The sequence below is a fragment of the Tyto alba genome, unplaced genomic scaffold (genome assembly GCF_018691265.1).
Source record: "Tyto alba isolate M040663 unplaced genomic scaffold, T.alba_DEE_v4.0 Super-Scaffold_23, whole genome shotgun sequence".
In the NCBI taxonomy this organism is placed as follows: domain Eukaryota; kingdom Metazoa; phylum Chordata; class Aves; order Strigiformes; family Tytonidae; genus Tyto; species Tyto alba.
In genome coordinates this window covers 28701534-28723983 of record NW_024881297.1, presented here as the reverse complement: position 1 = coordinate 28723983, position 22450 = coordinate 28701534, and the positions used below count along the sequence as shown (strand labels likewise).

Below are 22450 nucleotides of genomic sequence, written 5' to 3'. Positions count from 1 at the left end.
CAGGATCCAGAATTGTGTTTCGGACTTGCATTTAGCTGTTTGATCCTCTGCTGTGGAAGTGCTTTGTGCATCCCTCCTCACATGGGTTTCTTTGACACTATGTGCTGCTGGCGGCATCCAAGTCCCTGGCAGCCCCCCCAGCATTTGCTGAAGGTCCCAAGTCTCACCTGGAGGTGGTCAGTGCATAAGCCTCTTGCTTTTAGACACCCCATGCCTTGCACTAGCGCTGGAGTTCATGAGCTATAAAAAGTCTTCCCTTTGCCATTTGGAGTTATGTTCTGCAGCCTCAGCACATCCAGGCGTGGCAGGGCTCGGCAGCCTCGGGAGCTGCTGATGTGCAGCGGCCTGGGGAAAGGACGGGAGGGGGCCGGCCTGACGTTTGCAGCCTCGGTGCTTGAGGGAGCCCTCGGAGCAGAGCGGTGCTGCGACAGCACTATTAATGCTAGTGAGGAGCTCTGGGAGGAGAGTACCACACCGTGCACTGGTGCCCCGGGGGAAGCACGGCTGCCTGAAGTGTTTGGGAAGGAGCGCAGCCTCCTGAAGTCCTTGGGAAGCAGCACGGCCTCCTGAAGTCCTCAGGATGGAGCACGGCCTCCTGAAGTCCTCAGGATGGAGCACAGTCTCCTGAAGTCCTCAGGATGGAGGCTCTTTGGCTGTGAGCACAGGCTGGGCCCTCAGGACAGGCCTCTGAGTGCCTCAGCTCCCGAGCGTGACCTGCACAGTCTTTCCTCCATCCCGCACATCACCTGAGGCCAGGCCTCTCGGCCGAGGGACCCGGGCGGTTCCTGGCACCGAAAGGCCCCACTGAAGAGGGCCGGGAGCGGAGGGCTGCGCTGAGGGAGTTGGGACCGAAGCGGGGCCGGGGGCGCTGAGGGGCGGCCGCGGCCCTGGGGGCGCCGCCAGAGGTGACAGAGCGTCAGCGCCTCCCCGCCGTCAGGGGGCGCCGCATCTCCCCCGCGGACTACACCTCCCAGCAGGCAGCGCGGCAACGCGCCTCCCCCTATCACGTGACGGGAGGCGGCGGGGGGCTCCACCCGGAAGGGCACGGCAGCGGGACGGCGCGCCGGTGCTACCGGAGCCCCGCGGCGCAGGTAACTGGGATCGGGGGGAACGGGGGGGGGTGGGAAATGGAACGCGCCCGGCCCCGCTGACCGCCGCTTTGTGTTGCAGGCGCGGCCATGGTGTCCGGCAAGCAGCTGGCCGACTTCGGCTACAAGGCCTTCTCCGGTTCCATGATGCTGCTGACGGTGTACGGCGGGTACCTGTGCGGCCTCCGCGCCTACCGCCTCCTCCAGCGCCGCCGGGAGCGGCAGTCCGCCGCCGGCCCCGGGAGCTGAGGGCGCCGGGGACCCGGTCCCGGCTGGGGTGGGGGGGGGAAGGAGAGTAATAAAAACCGTGTGAAAACGCCCAAACGTGGTGCCGCGTGGTGTCTGCCAAAGCCAGCGCAGAACAGGGCCCGCCCAGCTTAAACTGGTGCGGGCAAAAAGGGGCAGACCCTGGCCTCGAGTTTATTTTCTTAAGATAAAACATGTCAGCCAAATTTCTGAAGCATCTTTTAATCGGAGATAAGAGTAAACAATGGTATAAAATGTTAACTCAAGAAGTTTTCAAAATTCTGCTCATGATTGACACACAGATCTTCCATTGCCCCCAAGTACCTTTGAGTTAAAAAAAAAAAAGAAGCAAAGCCTATGGTGTGGCTGCCTTTCCAGCCCAGTGATTCCTCCACAGCTGCCAAATCAGAGCAGCAACATTCACTTCTGTCTCGAGTACAGACATGCAGGACTGAAACATCTCATTTTGTGGAAAGTTAAACACAGCCCACCAGTACTGGTCCGCCCTCAGCTCAAGTCCTAGTTTAGCCAACTGTATCCAGTAGGTCTAGAAACATCTTCAAAACCACCAACTTGCAACAGAAAAAAAAAAAAAATAAAACGCATGTCTTGTGATAGTTGTCTTAGGGGCAATAAACCACCCCCCTCCCCCATGTCAGAAGGCTGTAGTCAAGACTTCAGAGGGGCTTGCAGCACCAAAATAGGCAGCAAACGCTGGCCTGGTCCCTCGTGACAGCAGAGATAGAAGCTAAAACCTCCTTAGCATCTAGCACCCCGGTGGCAAGTGAGAACGACGCTTCTGTTGTAGCACAGTCCAACTCAAAGCCTGGCTCTAGTCCCAAGCGCTCGCAGCAGGACTGAGAAGAGTCGTCTCTGCTACAGCTGGGGTAGCTGGGACGTGGAACCGTGGGCTCCTCGTGCTCTGAAGTGGCTTCTGGAGTGCATCGAGGAGAGATGCTGAACCTGCACTGGAGCAAACCGTCACTGAAATGGCACCGTAACCCTCCTGCAGCCAGCCTAGTCCAAACTTCTTGTGCCTTGAGTTGATCCTAGTAAAAACCAGTTTGTCACAAACAAAGATACCTCTGCAAATATCGATGGGACTATGATTTGAGTACAAAATGGCTTAAAGTGAAATCTGCAGCTTTGTTTTTGCCCTAGTCATCGGCTTTATCCCTTCTGTTGTGCAAAGCCTGCGACCGGTCTGGATTGTGCCCATTTCAGATTTGCTGGACGTTTCTGGGGAAGGGGTATCTTGATTAAAGATCACTTGGGAATGTGGAGCTCAACACATCTAGATATTTAAAGATAAGTTCGTGTTTGCTCAAGGCCAGTCCACGGCCTTACTCCTCTTCTGTCCACTGGCCACTACCCACGTGGCCATTAATGCGGTTGGAGCCGTTACTTGAAGTGCTGAAAACTCCTTTTGTGCTGTTGGAACTCACATCCTCCTCTTCAGAGCTGCTCTCTACATCACTGCGGTCATCTTTTGATACCTGAACGTTTCAGATGAAATTTGGTAGTGGAAAGGGGAGAAGGGAAGTTGAAAAATTCACAGAAAACAGTAGTTAGAAGGCTGTGCCCATGTGATTAACCAGATTCAGTCAGTTATATTTACCTTCTACATTTGATCCTGAATCACTTCAAACTCACAAGGAGGAACCTGTCATCACATACAGAATGCAAGAGACAGACACCAAAAATGACAATTTGGAAATACGAGTTCCATTTTCCAAACACTCTGTACATCTGTGAAAGCACCACACCTCCTTTGCTCTCACCAGATCAGAGGACACGATAGATCTTTGGTTGTTCTTCTAAGAGCTGCATTCCAGATTGGTTAAAGGCCGCTTTTCCAAACAACAAATTTGTTTTGAATCAAAAAACTCACACCATAATCATCAGTGGGTATGATGACCAAACCAACATGCATATATCGGCTTTAGAGAACACTGTGTCCTAGAGGGAGCGGCTTTGATATTTTAAAAATTAACCAGCTATATTTATCACATTACTCTTTGCACAAAGTGCCCCCCCACTTTCACAGCTTGTGATTCATACATGAGAACTCATTTACGAGCAAAAGACTGTTTGGACAGTGGGCTGTAGAACAAAGACAACTATCTAATCCAGCAAACACCCGTTCAGGAGCAGAAAGAACACCTCAGCCCAGAGATCTAGATCTGCTTTACAGAGCTATGCTTTTAGTTAAAAGACTGACTGCAAATCCAGCTGAGTCTGATTTGTACGTGGGGTTTGAGCCTCCCGAGGCAGATCAAGGCACACGTTGCTGCCGGCTGTACCGAGCGCCGCAGGAGGGCACTGTCCCAGCACCGCAGGGCCAAGCGCACCAGAGGGTGAAGGGAAGAGATCACAAGCCCGGCCCTAACTGCAAACAAGCACCTTGGCTGGTGGCGGGGTGCCAGAGCCATAACCTCACCAGTGCCCAGCAGTGGCTGCCAGAACTGCCCGTGCTTTGCATACCCCACGGCAGGCTCTCCACGCTTCTGCCTCTGCGACTAATCGCCCTCATTTACTTAACGTGCAAGCATTTTGTGGCTAGCACCTTTCCAAGGATTTCATTCTACTCTTCTTGCTCCGAGTCAGGGTTAGGGCTTTCCAACAGCACCAGGCAGGAAGTTTTTGAACTCAAGGGAAGATCTGGCAGAAAGCCAGGGCAAGTTAATGATCTCCAGGATTGGTTTTGACAGGCCTGTTGGATGTACTGGCTTTTCTCTGTTGCCAGAACTTTTGGTATTCTTCCCTACTCTCCTGCTATGCTGGAAGTTCAAAGGATCACTGGAAGGAAGCAGAACTCCCTTGAAATTTTTCCCATTATTTGGGGGATGAGTGACTGTTCTACTCCTTTTCACAAAAAACATTGCATTTCTCCTATCCCCTTCCACTCAGCAGAGTGTTAATGAGCACTAAAGACAGATATCAGTGTTTCTGTGGGTGTATAAAAGCAGAAAGGTGAAGGTCATGCAGCCAGCTGACAGCAGATAAGAACAAACCCCAGGACGCTGCTTTGACCTTTGGAAAAACCTGCATTTTAGCGTAGTCAGAACCAGCCCTGTATCAACCAGGGAGAGAAACATTTTAGGAGAAGGCACCAGCCATTTAAAGTCCCAAGACCATACCTTTGCTTTTGTTTTAGCCTTGAAACACGCAGATGTGTTTCAGGGCACAAGCAGAAGCACAGATCACACTTACATGCAAAGGATGAAACTGTTCAGCTCCAATCTGGCACAAAGAAAAGGAGAAAAGAATGAAGAAGACAGAGCTTAAGAGTCCTTTCTCTGGCTAGGTCACCTGGACAGGAGAGAACCAAGGAAAGGAAAAAGATGTAGACCTCAGGATACAGGAGCAGCTGCACAGACAGAAAATAAGACATTTGCAGTAGCAGCTGTGGGGAACAGATGAAAAGATTATGTGCATACTCTGAAACACGCCTTCCCCTGACAATCACTGCCACAGACAACTATGATATAAATATTTTTCAAGGTTACATTTACATTCCATGCGTAGGGGCAGCTAAGAAGTCAAACAAAATAAAAGAGCCATGAGAAAAAAATCAGATCAGAATATCAGATACCCGATTAAAAAAAAAAAAAAAAGCATTTGTGCTGTGAAATCAGCTGTTGATCTCTGGTAGCTGCAAAGCAAGTGGCTTCTCTTGATAGGTAGGCTGGCTGTCAAATGAGTTCCTAGATTGGCTTGCCCTGTCTCACACTACTTCAGTTGAACTACACTTTTCTGCTTGCAACCAAGGTTGCAGCTGAAAGTCAGCATTGTTCACTCTTAGGGCAATACGTTGCTAAGCAGCTGCTGTAGTTTCACCCTCCCTCTCCCTAAGACTCCTAACACAAATTATAATTAGAATATTCAGGACTGAAGCTAGACTGCAACCCATTAGTCCTGTGACAACCACCAAACTGCACTGGTTTCTGATAACGCTTTCTCCTCTGCATACTGCAGCTCAATGCCAGGCTCCCACCAACAGCCAGAAGCCTGTGTTAGTACTAACAAGTGGAAGATACATAACCCTCGTCACATCCCCAGAACCAGCTGTAAAACATCCTATGTGATTGTTCAAAAAAGAGACTACTACCACCTTAAACTCCAACCAAAGTACATAACACGTCTGTCATCCTCACTAGTATTACAACATCTGAACATACTGGAAAATCGTGTTATTTCCCTGCATGACCAGAACAGAGAGGAAAGCATCCCTGCCTTTGTATACACCTGGCAGCTCAAGTCAGCAGAGCAACCAAGGTAGAAAAACTGCTGTTCTACAAAGCACTCCTGATGCAAGTCCCTTGAGAACTGGTACTGGCCCTCACTGAAGGGCCCAGTTTCTCATGATTGCTTAATAGGGCTCTAGGAAAGAGGACCCAAAACAGTCACCAGCAATCTTACCTTTCCCCGTACGAGGGCCTTGTAGGCAATGCGAATGATGAGATAAGACCAGATGATATGCAAGATCTGCAAGGTTATCAAAAGCCCATTGAATAGCCACCATGAAGGATAAGGACCAATCAACTCCCAGCTTTCAAAGAGGGTTGTATTCAAAATCCTAAAAGAGATCCAGAAACACATTACAGACCGGCTGTGCTGGTAACATGGCTTTGAGCTCTAAATTAAGATGACTGGCCAGATGCACAACAGTTTGTATCTCATTTAAGCATCTGTTGCTTTGCTCCTGTCAGAGCAGAGATGCAGCTAGTCTCTTGCCAGAGTTAGGAGACAGACTAAAGCTTATTAGAAACATTTGAACTGAGCAACAAACAGGAGAAGATGTGAATGTTCCGCCTTTTGGTTACACATACAGGTCTGCTGCCAATTTCCTTCTCAAAAGCGTAAGCATTTATAATAACTTTACAGGAAGTGATGCTGAGCTGCACTGGTCATCAAAACAACTGTTAACACATTCATACTTGGGCAGTCTTCACCCATATTTAAAGATCAGGAAGGAATTTTGTTCCCAGTAGGCCTCCTTCCCTCTGTGCTATTTTCTTCTCTCAGACTTTTATAGATTACCCTGCCAAGCTGGAGGACTAGAAACTGCTTTATGGAGAAAGCTTGGTGCTTTCTTTCATTGCTGTTTTGCTGTTCTTGTCGCTGGGAGTTATTGCCAGTACTTAAGTAATTTAATAAACACTTTAGATTTTATGAAGTAGAGAGGTATGGAGAGACCTTTAAAGACGTCATTAATTTCACATAGCTTTTAACATTTCACAGGAAAAGAAAAACAAGCCTTTCAAAGAAGAACCCACATTCCCCAAAATGCAGCTGCAGAAACAGCTAACTCATAGCCAGTTTATGGATGAATTAAATGCCATTCCAGAGATCTATTGATGTTTTATACTACTAATTAGGGAAAGGAATATATGTGAAGTGAAATAGCATAGGGTCTGCAATACCGCTGCAAGCTTGCCAGATTTCTCTACAAAGTTGAGGAATTATGTTACAGCCAGTGGAAAATACATTAAAGATTTACAGGACTGCTGAGCAATAGCATGATGCAAAAGCATCACCTCACGACAGACAACAGCTATAAAACCAGTGACAACTATCTCATCTGTCACTGGAAGGAGCCTATGAAGACATAAGAATTAAAGCTCTTCCTTATCCAGACTCCTCTGATGCATTTACTGGAAAACAAGCAAGAGCTTTAATTGCAACCCTGATACCAAAGTGTCAGTGTTGTTTCTGCCTACTGTCAAGGCACCCAAAAAGAATGGGAATGCAAGCTGTTCATTCCCTAGGAAATAAATATATGCAGTAAAACTGAAAGAAACCGAGTAATAATCAGGTGTAATGAAGGTTTCATCACACTTTCAACAGAAGCAAGAAGTGGATAACAGTTCATCAACAGAAGAACCTCACCAAGCCTGACCTATTGAGGTGAGAGGGAATCTCATTATAGGATGATTAGCTGTAAGCCATTTAGCTAGGGTTTTATCTCCCAAGAAACTCAAGACCTATTTCGGGCTCTGAACAGTCACGACACAAGGGTAGGACACGAGTGTCATAAGAATCAGAAACTGCAACGATGACTAAGCCAGATACTCAAAAATCAAATTTACCTCAAGAGACCATGCCTCATTTCTAACTATTTCCAAAGCTTTGTAAGAGAAGCAAACAACCCTTCAAGCCTTTCAGAGCAGATAGCAGCTGACTTGGCTCCAGCTAATAAGCACTGTCATCACTTTGCAGTAAGAGGAGAGGGGCCAGCTGTGCATTAGGATTCTAGTCACTGTTCACACTCCCTCAGCTGATGGTTGAGGTTTCTTCATATGCCTCATTGAACGTACTGCTCCGAACAGTAGTTGGGTTGTCTGCAACTTCAGGCTGCCTCGACGGACAGGCTAGAATGCTTGCAAGAAGTCTAAATATACAAAGGCTTTGCTTAAAGGATTGGAAGAACAAACAAGACTTTGCAGCTCAAGGTGCTTACCAGAAAGGATAAATGCCCAACCGTGTAACAATGAATACGACACCAAAGAGCATGAAGAAAGCATCACATAAACGTTGGTACTTGGCATAGTTGGCTAGCTTTGCAGCCTAAAAGAGACAAGAAACATGAGAATATTACTCCCTTTGTGCACTCATGTAATTACCAGGATGTAGAGCTTCAAAAACCCTCAAGCCATCACATTTCTAAGGAGTTTGGAACATTTAGGGATTATTCTCAGCTCTAAAGCTGTTATGAGGAAAAGCTGACAAGACAGGATCAGCAGCACAAGTTTTACGGCGTATTTAAAGCAGTTTATCAAGAACAGGAAAGTCAGCTTGTTCCCCTGAGACCACAGTAACATTAGGTATGCAAAGATGTGAAAGGAAACTCACCTCTAAAAGGAAATCTGATGCATCATGGAGGCACAGCACCAGAGTTCCAACCCGCACCATATTATTCATATAAGAGAATGTAATGAGTCCAATTGTAGCCAAATGATGGACGAACATGATCAGGAAGTCCTGGAAGCAGTAAAAAATGAATGAAGACTCTTTGGCTGTCAAACAAATACAAATGTTTGGAACAGAGCCACAAAACTGACTAACTGGGGTCACGGGATTACTTCAGTTCAGACTCTGATTCCACTTTACATAAAGCACAGCTCATCACACATCATCAACCGTCATCACCAGAGGTTCCAGAAAGGTCTCTCCCAGCATTTGTGCTCCTGTGAAGTCAGAACTCTGCATCCGCGGGCACAGCAGTCTCTTTGGCACACACGTGCAAGGTAAAGAGAAGTATGCCTGCAGACCCCACTGAAAAGATTGACAGGGCAACATATGGCCCTTATTTTTGGCTCCTTTTGGTTTTACAGTCATATTGCTAGTCCTTTCAGTTTTTGGCACAAGTTTTAAGTACGCTGCTGTTACTGTTGTCAATGTGCAAAAGCCTGTCAGAGCATAGCAGGCGTAGAACACAAAATAACCCAACAGCAAGAACTAGGCCACTTCATTAAAAAAATGTTTACAATGCACGTACATTCAGTGCTGTTTTCCAGTTTAGCCCCCTGGGTACAACACTTACATGTCAATGTACCCTACCATGTTTGCAGTGGGGAATGTAATCCACTTTGTTCAAGTCAGAGTATGAAATTAAACATTATAAATGGTATCACAGATGCTGTTAATCACTCCCTTTCTGCAGCTCCAAGATATTCTGTAATGCCTCACCTGCTAATATTTCAGCATAGAAAAAAATCCCAGGCCAACTTTTCTTTTTGAACAGTCAGTGCAAGAATTGGGATAATTTGCTACTTTGCAGTTTGTGTAGCAGAAGCAATAAACCATGATTTACTATGAACTATTTTCCAACAGCAACAATAAGCCAAATCCTAGACTGCAGCACAACGGAATTAGATTCCGGCAATCACGACCAGTCACCATTCTGCTACACACACAGATGAAAAATTACTTTCAAAACCCATTTATTATTGCTTTAGTGTTTGCCATTTTCTCACTCGACTCAGCAAGGTACTGCTTTGAGCATCTCATTTTCATGTTTTCTCGCAAGCCTTCTAATTAAATCTATTTTTATGCAGCGATTTGATAACTTTTTATTGGGAGGTATTGAGTGATTCTGTTCTTTCCTCTGGAAGGTGAAAGGGACTCTCAAGGATATTCCAGGTTGCATATCAGGCTTGCTCCTCCCTTTTCCCCAGGACTGGGTAGGGATTACAGAAGGAGGTAGGCTACAGAAAGATGTGAATGAGGAAGAAAATACAGTTATTACTACGCTTTAGCTTTACTGGCCAGGCACACTCCCGTTTTTTGTTAGTCCTATCTATTTAGCAAAGTAGTTAGTGCAATTCTGGTTAATCTCACCTTCCGTTTAATGTCTGTAAACTGAGAAAACATGAGAGACCAATAGAAGGCCAGCTCCAAGATATAGTAATAATAAAGCCTGGATGTTAGAGGCTGGAAAACAAACAAAGATAGCACAGTTAGAAGACCAAGTACTTCAAAATTTACATTGAAATCGACTTCTTCCTTCCCCTCCCACTCTGTTCCTCCAGAATGCTGAGGCATAAGTTAAAAGATCCAGAATTAAGGTTTAGTAAAAACAAGCTTAAGCAACAGATGTCTTACTCTAGGCTTAGTCACACATGCTTGTGTGTTTGAGCTTTATTCAAAGGAAGTAAGATTCCCTTGTCAGTATTTACAGCTCACACTGCAGCCTCTTGCATTAGGAAAACCAGGCACTGAAAGACTGGTTGGCCTCTACACAATCATAGTTGCTGCATAATGAAAATAACACTGTGAGTTACCAGTGTAATTTTATGCATCATTTTTTTTCACTGTTAATAATCTCGCTAGCAAGTAAACATAAAATTAATATGAACTGTGTCAATTCTACCTGAGGAAACAGTGCTGTTGACAAACCTAACCAGGATCTGAAGACATAAAGAGTAAATACCATCTTTGTGCCATCCAAAAGGGATGGCCATTCACTCACTGAAAGCTTACCAGGTTGCAGCCTGTGCAGCATCCACCCCCCAGGATAACAAGCAGCACTCACTGAGTTTCAATCTGCTATCATTAACAAACATTACAAACTGAAATTGTGCAAAGTTTGGAATCTACTAAGTGTTTATCTCCTACCTGAAACGGGTAGTTGTACCAGCACTGTCGTGTGTCCCAAAACCAGGGCGCCTAAAGGGAAAAAGAAAAGTTATTACTCTATTGGTTTTCTTCTTCCCTATCATGTAAGGCAGGTGACCACTACAGTACTGTTTCACTGAAATTTTATCTTGATTCTACCATTCAAGCTAAATTTATTGTAAAACATCCTAATGACTTAAAATACTCTTTCTGCAGTCAAAGGCAAGTTATACTGCAATGGAAATTCAAATAATCATACAGCTCTAATAACAACAAAGACCCAAAGAAATTAATCTGTATTGCTTCAAGAGGGAGAGGAGAAAAAAAAATAAGCAGGTTTCCGTAGCAAAAAAAACCAAACAGTTCTGTCCCATTCTGGGGTAACAGGACAAGTAAGTTTCTAATGTTTCCATAATGACAGATCTGTATAGAAGCTTTCCTACAGTGCAAAGAAGGTCCTTAAACAGAAACGCCAGGACCTCAAATAAGGGAACAGAAAGATGACTATCACCACTAAGACCTCCTTGTTTTAAGTTAGGTGCAAGCACCAAAGCAGCAACACAGGTAGTCAAACGCCCTAAATTTCAGCAGGACAGCCATAACCCAGCTGCATGCCACACAGAACAACAACGGGGAAGGGGGTGACAGATCAACTCACCGTCCAGAGAAACCTGATTCCATAAAAAAATATACTTAAATAAAATGTAAATCTCCACCTGGAAAAAGAAGCAAAAATTAAACTTGTGAAATAGAAATAACTTCTGGTTAATATTTGTAACACAAACTGGAACAATTGTGAAAAAACCCAATTCTGACACCTGAAAAGCTTTCACCCACCAAATGGTAATCCTTCATTTGTAAACATTTCATGTAAGGCTAAACCTATTCAAGAGTTTTCACACCACGCACGAGTTTGCATCAACAGCCAAGTTTGAAATAAAATTCAGAGTGAACATGCATCATTCATATGCTTTAATATACAGTAATGAGATAACAATAAGATAAGTCATTATTAGCCAGAAGGTATCCTAATATATATATATTTGCCCCTCTTACCTTGTGGCTTTAAGTAGACAAAACCATACTGGGGGAAGAATTAATATGAAGAAAGTTACTGGAAAGGAAAGAAACCAGCACAGAAGAAATAACAAGTCAGGAAAAAATATTCAGATGCTACTACACTAACAGAGGTAACTGCAAGCATTCAGAAAGAAACAAAGAACAAAAGAATGAACTGAAATGAAAAGAACAGGAACCCAAGAAGTGTCTGTATAAAAGTACATACATAATTGTGTAAGCCATAAGGTCATTCTGTCTGGAAACAAACACTGGTCTACAATATAACTGTGCAGACAGCAGAGTTGTCTTTAGTGTAATTACTGAAGTTGTGCCATGCATATGCATACACGCACACACATGCACACTGAGGTGCTATGTTTGCATTAAGGACCTGGTCCACTATCTACAGCTGCACATCGTTGACAGGAGTAACTCCTGTACACGTGTTCTGGTCTCTCATGCACAAGATATTTTAGAATACTGAATTTTAAAAAGCCCACCTGACTTCTTTCATTTGCCTATATAAGAATTTATCTTTCACCAGCCAACCCCAAGAGACTAGTTTAAATCAGCAATTGATCACAGTTTCAGTTAGAAAAAAGAACATACAGCTGGAGCTTTAAGATGAAGCCACATCTTGGCCCCTGCACAAACATACATGCTCTCACAAAATTTAGTGAGGGTGGTGGGTTTGTCCTGGTTCCTCCGATGACGAAACCAGCGCTGGATCTTTCGAACATCCCAGTCTAGCTGCTTTGACAAGCCTTCTAACCTTTTTCCATCTGGAGACTGAAGGAAAATGAAACAAGTGTCATTTCTCCTACCTCTCAACCTACTTGCAGCCTGAGATCCCCGCTGTACTATGATAGAAATGATGCACAGATAACAAAAACCACTCGCTAAGGCGGCACTACATACAGACTAGAAGCAGGAACCCATTGCCACAAATGTTCATTCAAGTTTAACCTTCATAAGCCACTAATTACTTAATTCTTTGGAATGCTTTTGGTTTAACATTTCCTCATCTATTTCACCATTTGCCAGCACATTATGACAAAGAATGCAATTGTTCTATTTCTTAATTTGGGGGGAGGAGCTTTTAAAATGTCCTGTCCTACCTGTTAAAACTTGCACATCGATTCAAACAGTTCAGAACTCGGGAAGATCAAAGCCGAATACATTTAAGGATATTTGTATATTCCAAAAGGGCATGGTAGGGATGGTGTTATTTCCATTGTCAAAGTTTATAAATAAAATCAAATTTGAAAACTGAAATAATTGTATGATAAAGAATATATCACTATACTCTGGCCGGAAACTCTACTGGCAGTTTATCTGTTTGAATGATGACATAAATGGATTTATAAGAGACAAAGTGAACAAAACCTGATAACTACCTCTAAAATGGCCCAGTGGTGAGATAAGCCACGTTAGTTTCAGTGTCCTTTTAACAAGCTCTGCCAGGGAGCTCTGACAACTGAAAGATGATAAACACGTTTTACTACTTGAGTTACACACAACCCCCCAAAACTGTGCAGAATGCTGATTTAATAAAAGAGTCACCAGACTGTTCAACTGAAAAGCAAAATAATCTGCCATTTGATTTTCAGTATTGAGACCATGACTCTCCTGTAATTCCATCAAAACCAGATCTCTCTAGGCTTTAATGGTTCGGGCTACCTGACACTTCTGCATTGGATGTGAACCTGACTCAAAGGAGAATTTACAGAGCTCTGATTTCAGAACAGTAATGAAATCTTTCCGTTGCATCAGTGCCACTCTACATTCTGATTCTTCAAATCCAACAGCAGACACAAGCTTACTGCTACAGTTAAACGCAGCTCTGTTTTCCTAAACTAGATATATTTTGCACAGCATGCATTGTCATGAGTTTCTTAAACATTAAATTCAAGGACATCCCCTACCTAAAAGTCCTCCCCACAAACAGCATCAAATCATAGGGACTTTGCAGTTCACATGTCATTCTAAATACCTCAAAACTTTATTTTTCCCATGAGGCAAGCAAGTTTTGGTAAGGTTTTTATAGAATTTCCCTTCCATTCACTGAGCATTTTATCTGCTCCACTCAGAATGAAGTTCAGCATCACCAAATCAGAACACAAAACCTTCCATTTCATTATCTTTAATGAAAATCTATCACGCTGTCTATGTGGACTTCACTGGCAACATTCAGGAGAGTACAGACAGTGTGGAATTCTGTAATTCTGAAGTGAAGGAGCACTGTCTGCTTAAGTGAAAGAAAGTCCATGAAACAATCAAGAGAAACACCTACTGTCAACATTAAATGTCCTACCCTTCATCAGGGTACACTTCCATTGACTGAAAGCTTTCCTTAAATGACTGACTTCCACTGGGACAGCTGTTGTCCATTTCCACAGTAGATGGCAAAAATAAGAGGAAGGCATTCACACAACTGGCCAGTAAAACCAGCAAAGGAACCGAACTCAAGGAAAAGAGTAGCACTTTTCCAATAGAAAGTAAAAGATACTGGGAAATTTTTTGTTAAACCAAGAATTACCACTTGTTACAAGAGTTACAATTTGGACAAAGGCAGGAACTAAAGGAAGAAGCCTCATACCTTTTTAAAAAGAACATTTTTTTATTCAAAGAGATTCTTCTGTGCACAAAAGCATAGTTCAGCCATAAAGAGAATTTACTTTGCTACAAGGACATGCCAGAGGCAAAGTAAAATAAGAAAGAGCACACTCATTGTGCATGCAGCGTGAAATGCATTTCTCTCAAACTAGAAAAGTGGAAGCAAAAAGCCCCTCCATACTCTTACTTAGAGGCCTCCGTTTCTAGCAGAATTTGAAGCATGACTCACCTTAGTGATGGATGTAAACACTTTCTCTAAAATTGCATTGGGCTGGGCTCTGTGAGGTCCGCTGTCTTGAATGCCAAGGTTTATGGCACACGGCTTGGCAATAAACCTGGAAGAGTACCGAAGAAAGAACTAGATTAAAACAAGATATCTATTGCCCTCCTCTGCCTAAATTACAAGGTCCCTGACGTGTCACCCACTGCAAAACCTATCCAAAAAGCTTTTGAAGATTTCCACTCACTTTGCTTAAAGAAACTTCACAGGTGAAGTAATATCTTTTGTTACTCCAAATGGTAACTGCAGACAGCACGTACAGTACACACATCTAAAATGAAAAATTAAATCTTAATGTCCTTGGCTTGTAAGGATCAGAATGTGCTCCCCCAGGGCGATTCTCATTACCCAGAAATAAAATAGATCACTGACAGGAGTCCTCTGAGAACATAAATGCGAGAGCCCTTGTAGCCCTAAACAAAATACCTTGTTTTCAGAATATGCCTTGGTGTCACATAGCTCAGAAAAAAGGGAAGTTCAAGTGACACAGTTTCTAAAAGATACAGAGATTTTTGGGTTGACTTTTTTTTGTCTTTGGGAAAAATAAAATGGCTTGTTTCCTTCAAGAGAGTGAAGAAGATGCAAAATCTCAGTATTTCCTTCAGCCCTGTATGCACCGTGTACTCCAAAAGCCAGTTTAAGACTTTATGAATTTTGTAACATAGATACTCCGAAAATAAGCCTGGTTTTACAACTAGAATTAATATATACATGTTTTAAAATTATTAGGGTTTGCTGTACCTTTATGTCAAAATGGGCACCGGATTCTAAGGAAAATGCATCTGTTACCTGAGCATGTGAGTTGTTTCCTCTCCTGTTGGTGGGCAAGAGAGGGGGGTTTCAAGAAGCAATTTTTATTATTTTTGTAATCAATTATTTTGAGACAGAGAGTGAGCAAAGAACTTGCTTCTCAAAACGGATTTTGAAAAGGACCCAACATTTGCATCATTAAATCTATTTTGCTTCAAAACAGAGATTGTTTCAGGGACAACTAATTTGAAGACAACAAATTACACATATGTATTCCATTTAGCAGACTCGGAGTGCCATCAAGCAGAAAATGCTGCTTTTTCCACTACATTTGTTACCATTTCTCCTTGTGTTTAAAAGGATAAATTAAAAATCAGGAGAATCACAACTGCAAGTGTTCCAACAGCAATCACTCTTGAGAGTACACTGTTAGTACTTCAGTAACACACAGCTATGACTGTATTTAAGAAGAGACACAGGTTGTGGGGTTTTCCCCTTGAGAAATTACAGATCATTTTATGACTAATCCTAAAGGAACTCCCCCTGCTCTCAGAAAATACTGAACAAGTAATAGACACTGTGGCCCCAGGGTTCACTGTCCTTAATTTCTTCATACGTCCTGTTCATTTCAACAGTCATAGTCTTAAATCAAAAAAAAAAATATATATATATAAAAAAAAAGGAAAGGATTTCCTTTTAGCTTGGCTCAAAAGGCTCACTGCTTCCTCTATAATCTAGACCACCAGCCAGAAATCATGTTCTGATGTTATGAAACATTTGGCTAGACCCCCTCTAAAAGTGTACATCTTTATACTCTTCTTTCCTACAGGATATACCACACAACAGCAAAGAAGTACACATGTGCAATTAGAGGATGCCAATTATTTTTATTTCATTTTCTGGGACACGGTGCTTACAGCTCTATTAAAAAAAAAATCCCGGCTTGAAGATACTCAGTTTGGGTCAGTTTCCTCACTTGAGAGGAAACATAAAAAACCTAAAAATCTGCACATTCAATTAATTGAAGTCTTTTGTTTTAAAAACAAATAAAGACGAGAAAGAGTGGTTAAGAAAGCTAATAGTGATCCATACAAAGTTCTGGCATTAATCTAGAGTTTAAAACCTAAAGCATCAAGGTTAGAAGAAACAGCATCTCCTCAGAAAAAAAAAAAAAAAAAAGATATGCAGAAATAATACACTTTGGGACCTAAAGACTGAAAAAAACAAAAATCCAACAACAAAACAAACTCACTCAAAACTCTGCATGAAACTGTTCCTGAGTAGTAGACTTTCACTAGCAGGCTTAAGAAAAAAAATACAGATGTTTCCAGAAATTGGGGGGGGGGGGGGGGGGGAAATGTCAAGAGTAAGCCACAGGCTATAGATACAGCACAGGACTCCAGTTACTCAGTCAAGCATGTGGGTGACCAAAGAGCAAACAAAAAAAACCTCACAAACATTTCTAGGTGCACAGAAGCAGACATCAACACAAGAGCAGACAAGTCACAACAATGGAGACAACAGAGGTAGTCCCGGTCACCGAAACAGGAAGGAAAAAGGATGGCAGCAATGGATTTCATTACTTTTAAGGAAGTCTAACCCAACACCACAACATAGCTTCGCTAACTCTGCAAATAATGGCTTCGTGCAGTGGAACTGAGAACGACAAGTGTCCTTCTGCAGGGCTTCCTGACTCGCCACACCAGGATTTTACCTGGGCTGGGCATGGCTGGCGCTCGCTCCGGAGTCCACTGAACAGCCCCGGTCCGATTGCTTTCACCAGTTACCACCTTGCAGGTGGAACATGAAGTGAATGATCAATCCTGTTGTCAGTCAAAAAAATATCAAGATGACATGCTATTTCCTTTAGGTGTCTGTTAAGGAAAACTCACACTTCAAACCTCCGTGGAATGTTATACTTTTGGCCCCAGAACAGGTTTTCAGATGTGCCAAGTTTTGCACTGTATCCCACAGAGGGAAAAGTCCTGCATAGCAATAGCAGTTAAGCACCAAAAAACCCCAGGCTGCCCAGACAGTATGACTTCCATTTTTGTCGATATTCAAAACTGAACAGCACAAGATCATGAGCAACCTGACTTGACTAGAATGTTGGCCTTGCTTGGAGGAGAGGACTGGACAAGGTGACCTCCAGAAGTCCCTCTTAATCTAAATTATTTTATGATTCCACAGAAACCTTAACGGCAGTAACTATTCCCAAGGTCAACTTATTGCCACACCTTCCCAGCAAGGAATTATCATCACTTAAATACTTATATTACACTTTTCTGAACAGGTATCTGCTCATTGGCTTAAGTCATACCTACCAAACTACCTTTTTCACGCTAGATATTACAATAGACTGATTTTGAAACCAACACCAATTTTCAAGTACACAGACTCATGTAACAAATATTTCTCAGGCATGTTGTACTTCACAAACCCAAAGACAGGACACTTCTTTATGGAACATTCAAGTTCATCTGATGACTCCCCATTACAGCTCCGAAAAGGAAGAACAATCAGTGAAAAAGTAAGATTTATAAAGTACGCACTCAAAGAAAGCATCTGTCTTTCCATAATCTCTCAGTTTCACTGTGAGATAAAACCACCTCATTCCACAACTGTTGCTAATTTTCCAGACTGTCCTGATGAAGTGACATGTAAAATCACTTTTTTTCTCCCCCACAGCTTGAGCACATGCTGCAGATCCTTCCTCAGACCTGTAGTGTAACAAGCATATCTGTTACCGAAGGGCATTCCAGTGTAATTATAAACACATCATACGAATAACAGGCTGCAGGTTTTCGCAGATACCTGGAATTTTTTTTGGTGCCTGCAGTAGGACAAGATATGTAAGGAGGAATAACAGCAAGTATAACCAAATAAAAAATAAACTTGTGGGCAGAGGTCCTTCTTTATCTTGCCTGCACAAAAATCCACCCCACTACCACTGAGTTAGGACTTTATCTTCCTCTACAAGTCTTGCCTCCTTTCTATAGTCATCTACTTCCCACAGACAATCAGCCTAATGAATATTTTACCAACATCATGATGCAAAGGTTAATTTATAGGAACATTCAGTAACAGAAACATGTGTCAGCATTACAAGCGTCAGTGTCACAAAAGCACTTCCTCACACCAAAGATCTACAGCAGGAGAGAGAAAAGAAAGAAATTAAGAGAAGCTCAAACAAAAGACCTGCACAAGTCTATAATTCAAGTTCTGAGTCATCAAGTCCAATTGCCAAGTGTGTGTCAAGGAAGACATTTGACACAATCATCCCCAAAGCCTGAATCAGGGTATATGCACAATAGGATTTTATTAAGACAAATCTGAACTTTTATGAGATGTTCAAAGTGGCAGGAGGAAAGATAAAAGCATTTCTTAAAAAATATGGCCTTTTAAAATAAACATACTAGAAACTGCTCTGGATATTGCTCTGACAATTTACTTTCACTTCAGGATCCACCATTGAGACACACTATAGCAAAGACACAGATGAAAAAAAGAAACAATCCTTTCAGATCAGATGCACTGTATCTCTCCTAACATACCATACTCCGGAGAAAAGAGAATCTTTTGCACTTCTTCCCCAGACTAAGACACCTGGACTAAACAGGGCTTGGAAAGAGAGACCTTCCTACGATATCCTTTTCAGGGGTATCGTTCTGTCTCACAACTTCCTTTCCTTGTCTGCTGGCAAGTGTGACCATTTGGCCAAGACTAGCAGTAGCATGCCAAGCTGAGATGAGATTCTGGCACCACCACATGTGTTCCTGGGTCCTCTGCACTGGTTTGAACTGCCAGTAGTTTTCTGAAGCATTTTTTTTTATTTTTTTTGGAGAACAGAAAGATAAGATGGAGAAAAAAAAGAACCTCTCAAATTTCTCTCCTACTCTGCCGACCTGCTTCCTTTTTCCCCACAGTTCACCTATCTTTTTACTTCACCCCAGCCCCCTCTTATTGTTTCATTTCCGAGAGCTCAAAAAAATTCACACTTCTTACAGAAAACCCACAAAACAAAACCAACTCAATTCCTACTCACTTCAGTCCTACAGCCCTTTTCATGCTGAAATACTTTTGCCTTTTCAACGTAGAAATTTAAGATTAAATCAATCTTTAATGAACTAACTGAACAGGAATATAAGGTGTCTTGGTCTGCACCTAACGATTTTCCTAAATAAGCCGCTTTACTAATTAGTATCTATGTCACCCACACAGTCTGCCCTGCGTGTGGCTGTAAGAGATACACCTCGTGGAAAGGATAAACCTGTGCCGCAGGGAAGAGTTAATATCATATGTTTATGGATACTCAAGTAAATGAGAGTCACTGTATTACACCTGCTTATGGGCAGATAAGATGATCTGCACGCAATTCCGTCATGCCTGAGATGCAGGGGATCCACAAATTGTTTAATAATATACTAGGCCATGTGAACAAGTCCTGTTTCCTCATCCAGGCGCTCTCAAGGAAAGTACAATAAAGGCAGAGACCTGCAACTTAAGCAAAGCAACTGCAGAGCAGCCAGTTGTCTTTCACTTGCCCAGCCGAGGTTCTCCTGGACAGGAGGAGAAATAAAAGTGAATTCCCCAGACTTTTTTTTTTTTTTTTTTCCCCACTACCTCAGCATAAGGTACCGGTAGCGCTGGAGGAGCCTCTCAGGATCCAAAGCCAAGGAAGAGAGGTGCCCTCCGGGATTGTGTGTGTCGTGACAGACACCCAGGACAGGTTTCCCAGGGCTACACAATATTCCCTTTCCACGCAAAAAAGAGCCCCGGGAGGCGCCGCGGGCGGAGAGCCCGCCACGGCCTCCGCGGAAGGCCTCCGCGCTGCCTGAGGGGCGAGCGGGGAGCCCAGCCGAGCCGAGCCGCCCCGCCGGGCCCGACCCGCCCCGCCTCGCCCCCGGGGCCGCCCGACGCTCCCCCCGGGGCGCTCCGCAGCCCGTTGCTAAGAGGCGGGAGCGGGCGGCGTCCCGGCCGCCTCAGCGCCCCGCCGGCCCGGGGGTGCCCCGCGGCGGGGGCGGTCCCGCGCTCACCTCTCGAAGAGCAGCCGCACGGCGAAGATGCCGAGCGCCAGCGGGAAGGCGGAGAGGACGTGGCCCGCCCGCGGGTACTGCAGCCCGCTACCCGGCGGGCCCGGCTCGCCGGCCAGGTCCGCCCACGTCACGTTGTGCGGCAGCCAGAACCGCTCATTCCAAAACCAGGCCCGCAGCGCCGCCGCCGCGGCCGCCGCCATCTTCAGCCGCCGCCGCCGCCGCCTCCCTCCCGGCGGCCGCAGCTGAGGCGGCCACCGCAGCCGACAGCGGGGGGCGGTGCTAACGGACAGCACCGCCCCCCGCCGGTGGCGAGGGCGCATGCGGAGGGCGGGGCCTCCTTCCCAGAACCACGCCCCCTCGCCCCACCTCCGCGGACCGTTAGCTCGGAGCAGGCGCAGTGCGGGGCCCGCGCGCGCGGCCGCTCCTGCCGTTACCTCCGCGCTCGCTGAGGGGCAGCAGCGCGAGGGCGGACCGTCACGCGCTTCCGAGCCCCTCGGGGTTTGGTTTTGGTTATTTTTTTTCCCCCCCCTCCCCCCACGAACAGAGACGAGTTGTTCTGACTGAAAAAAAAAAAAAAAAAAAAAAGACTTCAAGAGAGTCTTTAATGCGGGCCTAAAGCACGCGCTCCTGAGGGGACGCTGCTCCCTTCCCCCGGCTCCTGAGGGGAGGCCGGTCCCTTCCCCCGAGCGCTGCCGAGGCGGCTGCTCCTGAGCTCCGGTAGACAAACCGCCTCCCCTTCAGCCCCTCGGGGGCATCGTTCCTCAGCCGCGCTTCGCTCATCTCGGAAAGAAAAGGCCCCAGAGCCGCAAGCAGGCCAGCGCCACTTCTCAGGTGAAGAGTTTATGGTAAGATACCAAGGATTAGTTTCACTGATGTTAATAATGATGTGGTTTAACATTTAAGCACAAAACAGAGCGAGAGGTACACTGGTTGGCAAAGTTTAAGATGTTCCTTATAGCTTTTAAAACAGAAAAAAATGTGTTTTAGCTTGACAGACTTGGGGTGAGGGTTACCAAGGAACAAAGCCTAGCCTTTGTGTAACCTTTTCAATTAGGTTCTCAAACTCCACATAAAGGTGGTCAGCACCAACTTCCTTGTACATCGTAGCAAATGATCCACATTTCATATAATAGCTCTTTTGGCATCTGTCCAGTTGAGAGCAAATTAAATGGTCCATTAAGCACTCAAACACTATGATAACTAATAGATTCAAGGACAGACTAGTTCATGATCTGTTCACTTTCTTTTAATCAATGCCTTTATTTAAAAGTACCACTTGTACTAATTTCTCCTTGAAGATGTTCAGCAAGTCTTGAGTGAACAGAAAGAGTCATGGTGTCTCAGATTCACAGATGCCTCAGATTTAACTAGAACTAATGATGTATAACATTAAAGTCTCTGGTAACTGCAGCCAGTATTGCATTAGTATTATGTAACTAGAGATGCATTGTAAAATTCAATAGCGTTCCTAAGAAACAAATAGTAGGCATATTCAGTAAATCCAAGTCCACAACAAATATTCTTCCCTTCCTTTCCAAATACACTTAGCACAATTTCCAGTCAGAAAGATCTCTAATTGCTTGGTAATTTGAGGAAATCTGTTATCAAATGGATTATGTTAGTAAGAGGTAAAGGTTATAGAGAGCAGCATGTGCTTGCACAGCAGCTTTCCATTTTGCAATACCTCTGCCTACACAAATCAAGTCTTTCAGGGAGAAGTAAGAAAAATTAGCAGTAGGTTGTACACGTGATGTGCAACTGCTAATACCTTCCAGCTAGATAGGAGGCTTCCCTTCTTTCTCCTTCTTTTCCCTATGTACAAGTCATACACACATACGTTTTCTCATGCTGCTGCAGGACACTTACTCTATTTCTTCTAGGCCTTAGCCCCTTTCTATCACAACCAGACCCACCTCAGGCTTAAGTGAAGATAACAGCAGTACAAACAAGCTTATAGGAAGGCAGGGGAAAAAACTCCTCAGCTGTCCTCAGCTACCATGCCTGAGAACCCCCTGAAGCAAGTAATGGAAGTGTAAAACACCTGCACGTCCTTATTTCTTCTGCCCATCCTGTTCTAATCCCTCTTCCACACGCTCTTGCATAGGAGAGCACAGTCTGCCCATTTGACTGTTAACCAGAAAAAAAGCGGACACACAGTGTCACCTAGTGGCACCAGAAAAATCACTGGCCTCCAGCTTCCAGTAAGAACACTGGTATTTCACCCATCTGTTCCCATGGTCTTTTTAAAATGCCGC

General features: G+C 44.3%; 2 protein-coding genes across 5 annotated transcripts; one reads left to right on the top strand and one right to left on the bottom strand.

Moving 5' to 3' along the window:
- Positions 1 to 960: 960 nt before the first annotated feature.
- Positions 961 to 1412, top strand: LOC122153783 (cytochrome c oxidase assembly protein COX14). The gene is made up of 2 exons (XM_042796801.1): positions 961 to 1091; positions 1171 to 1412. Exon 2 carries the CDS (start codon positions 1179 to 1181, stop codon positions 1335 to 1337), a length of 159 nt encoding a protein of 52 aa, XP_042652735.1. The 5' UTR covers positions 961 to 1091; positions 1171 to 1178; the 3' UTR covers positions 1338 to 1412.
- A 128-nt stretch (positions 1413 to 1540) lies between these two features.
- CERS5 (ceramide synthase 5) lies at positions 1541 to 20475 on the bottom strand. 4 transcript variants are annotated; one of them, XM_032996425.2, is made up of 11 exons: positions 14597 to 14659; positions 14359 to 14464; positions 12172 to 12302; positions 11511 to 11568; positions 11113 to 11170; positions 10455 to 10505; positions 9678 to 9770; positions 8190 to 8318; positions 7798 to 7904; positions 5757 to 5913; positions 1541 to 2830 (listed from the first exon to the last, which is right to left on the bottom strand). In XM_032996425.2, exons 3-11 carry the CDS (start codon positions 12251 to 12253, stop codon positions 2678 to 2680), a joined length of 888 nt encoding a protein of 295 aa, XP_032852316.2. In that variant the 5' UTR covers positions 12254 to 12302; positions 14359 to 14464; positions 14597 to 14659; the 3' UTR covers positions 1541 to 2677. The 4 variants fall into 4 exon arrangements, 3 of the variants coding, with proteins under 3 accessions (XP_032852316.2, XP_032852317.2, XP_042652734.1); XM_032996426.2 differs by having other exon boundaries at positions 11511 to 11538; positions 14597 to 14650; XR_006165672.1 differs by lacking the exons at positions 11511 to 11568; positions 14597 to 14659 and adding exons at positions 4548 to 4646; positions 20196 to 20475 and having other exon boundaries at positions 2725 to 2830.
- Between the last annotated feature and the right edge of the window lie 1975 nt (positions 20476 to 22450).

Coding starts and splice junctions, on each gene's coding strand:
- CERS5 (XM_042796800.1), bottom strand. CDS start 20,395: ATGGCGGCGGCCGCGGCGGCGGCGCTGCGGGCCTGGTTTTGGAATGAG. Junction 11,171..12,171: donor ACTAAATTTTGTGAGAGCAT/GTATGTTTGTGC, acceptor TTCTTTTTCCAG/GTGGAGATTTACATTTTATT. Junction 2,831..5,756: donor AGGCCCTCGTACGGGGAAAG/GTAAGATTGCTG, acceptor TGAAACGTTCAG/GTATCAAAAGATGACCGCAG.
- LOC122153783 (XM_042796801.1), top strand. CDS start 1,179: ATGGTGTCCGGCAAGCAGCTGGCCGACTTCGGCTACAAGGCCTTCTCC.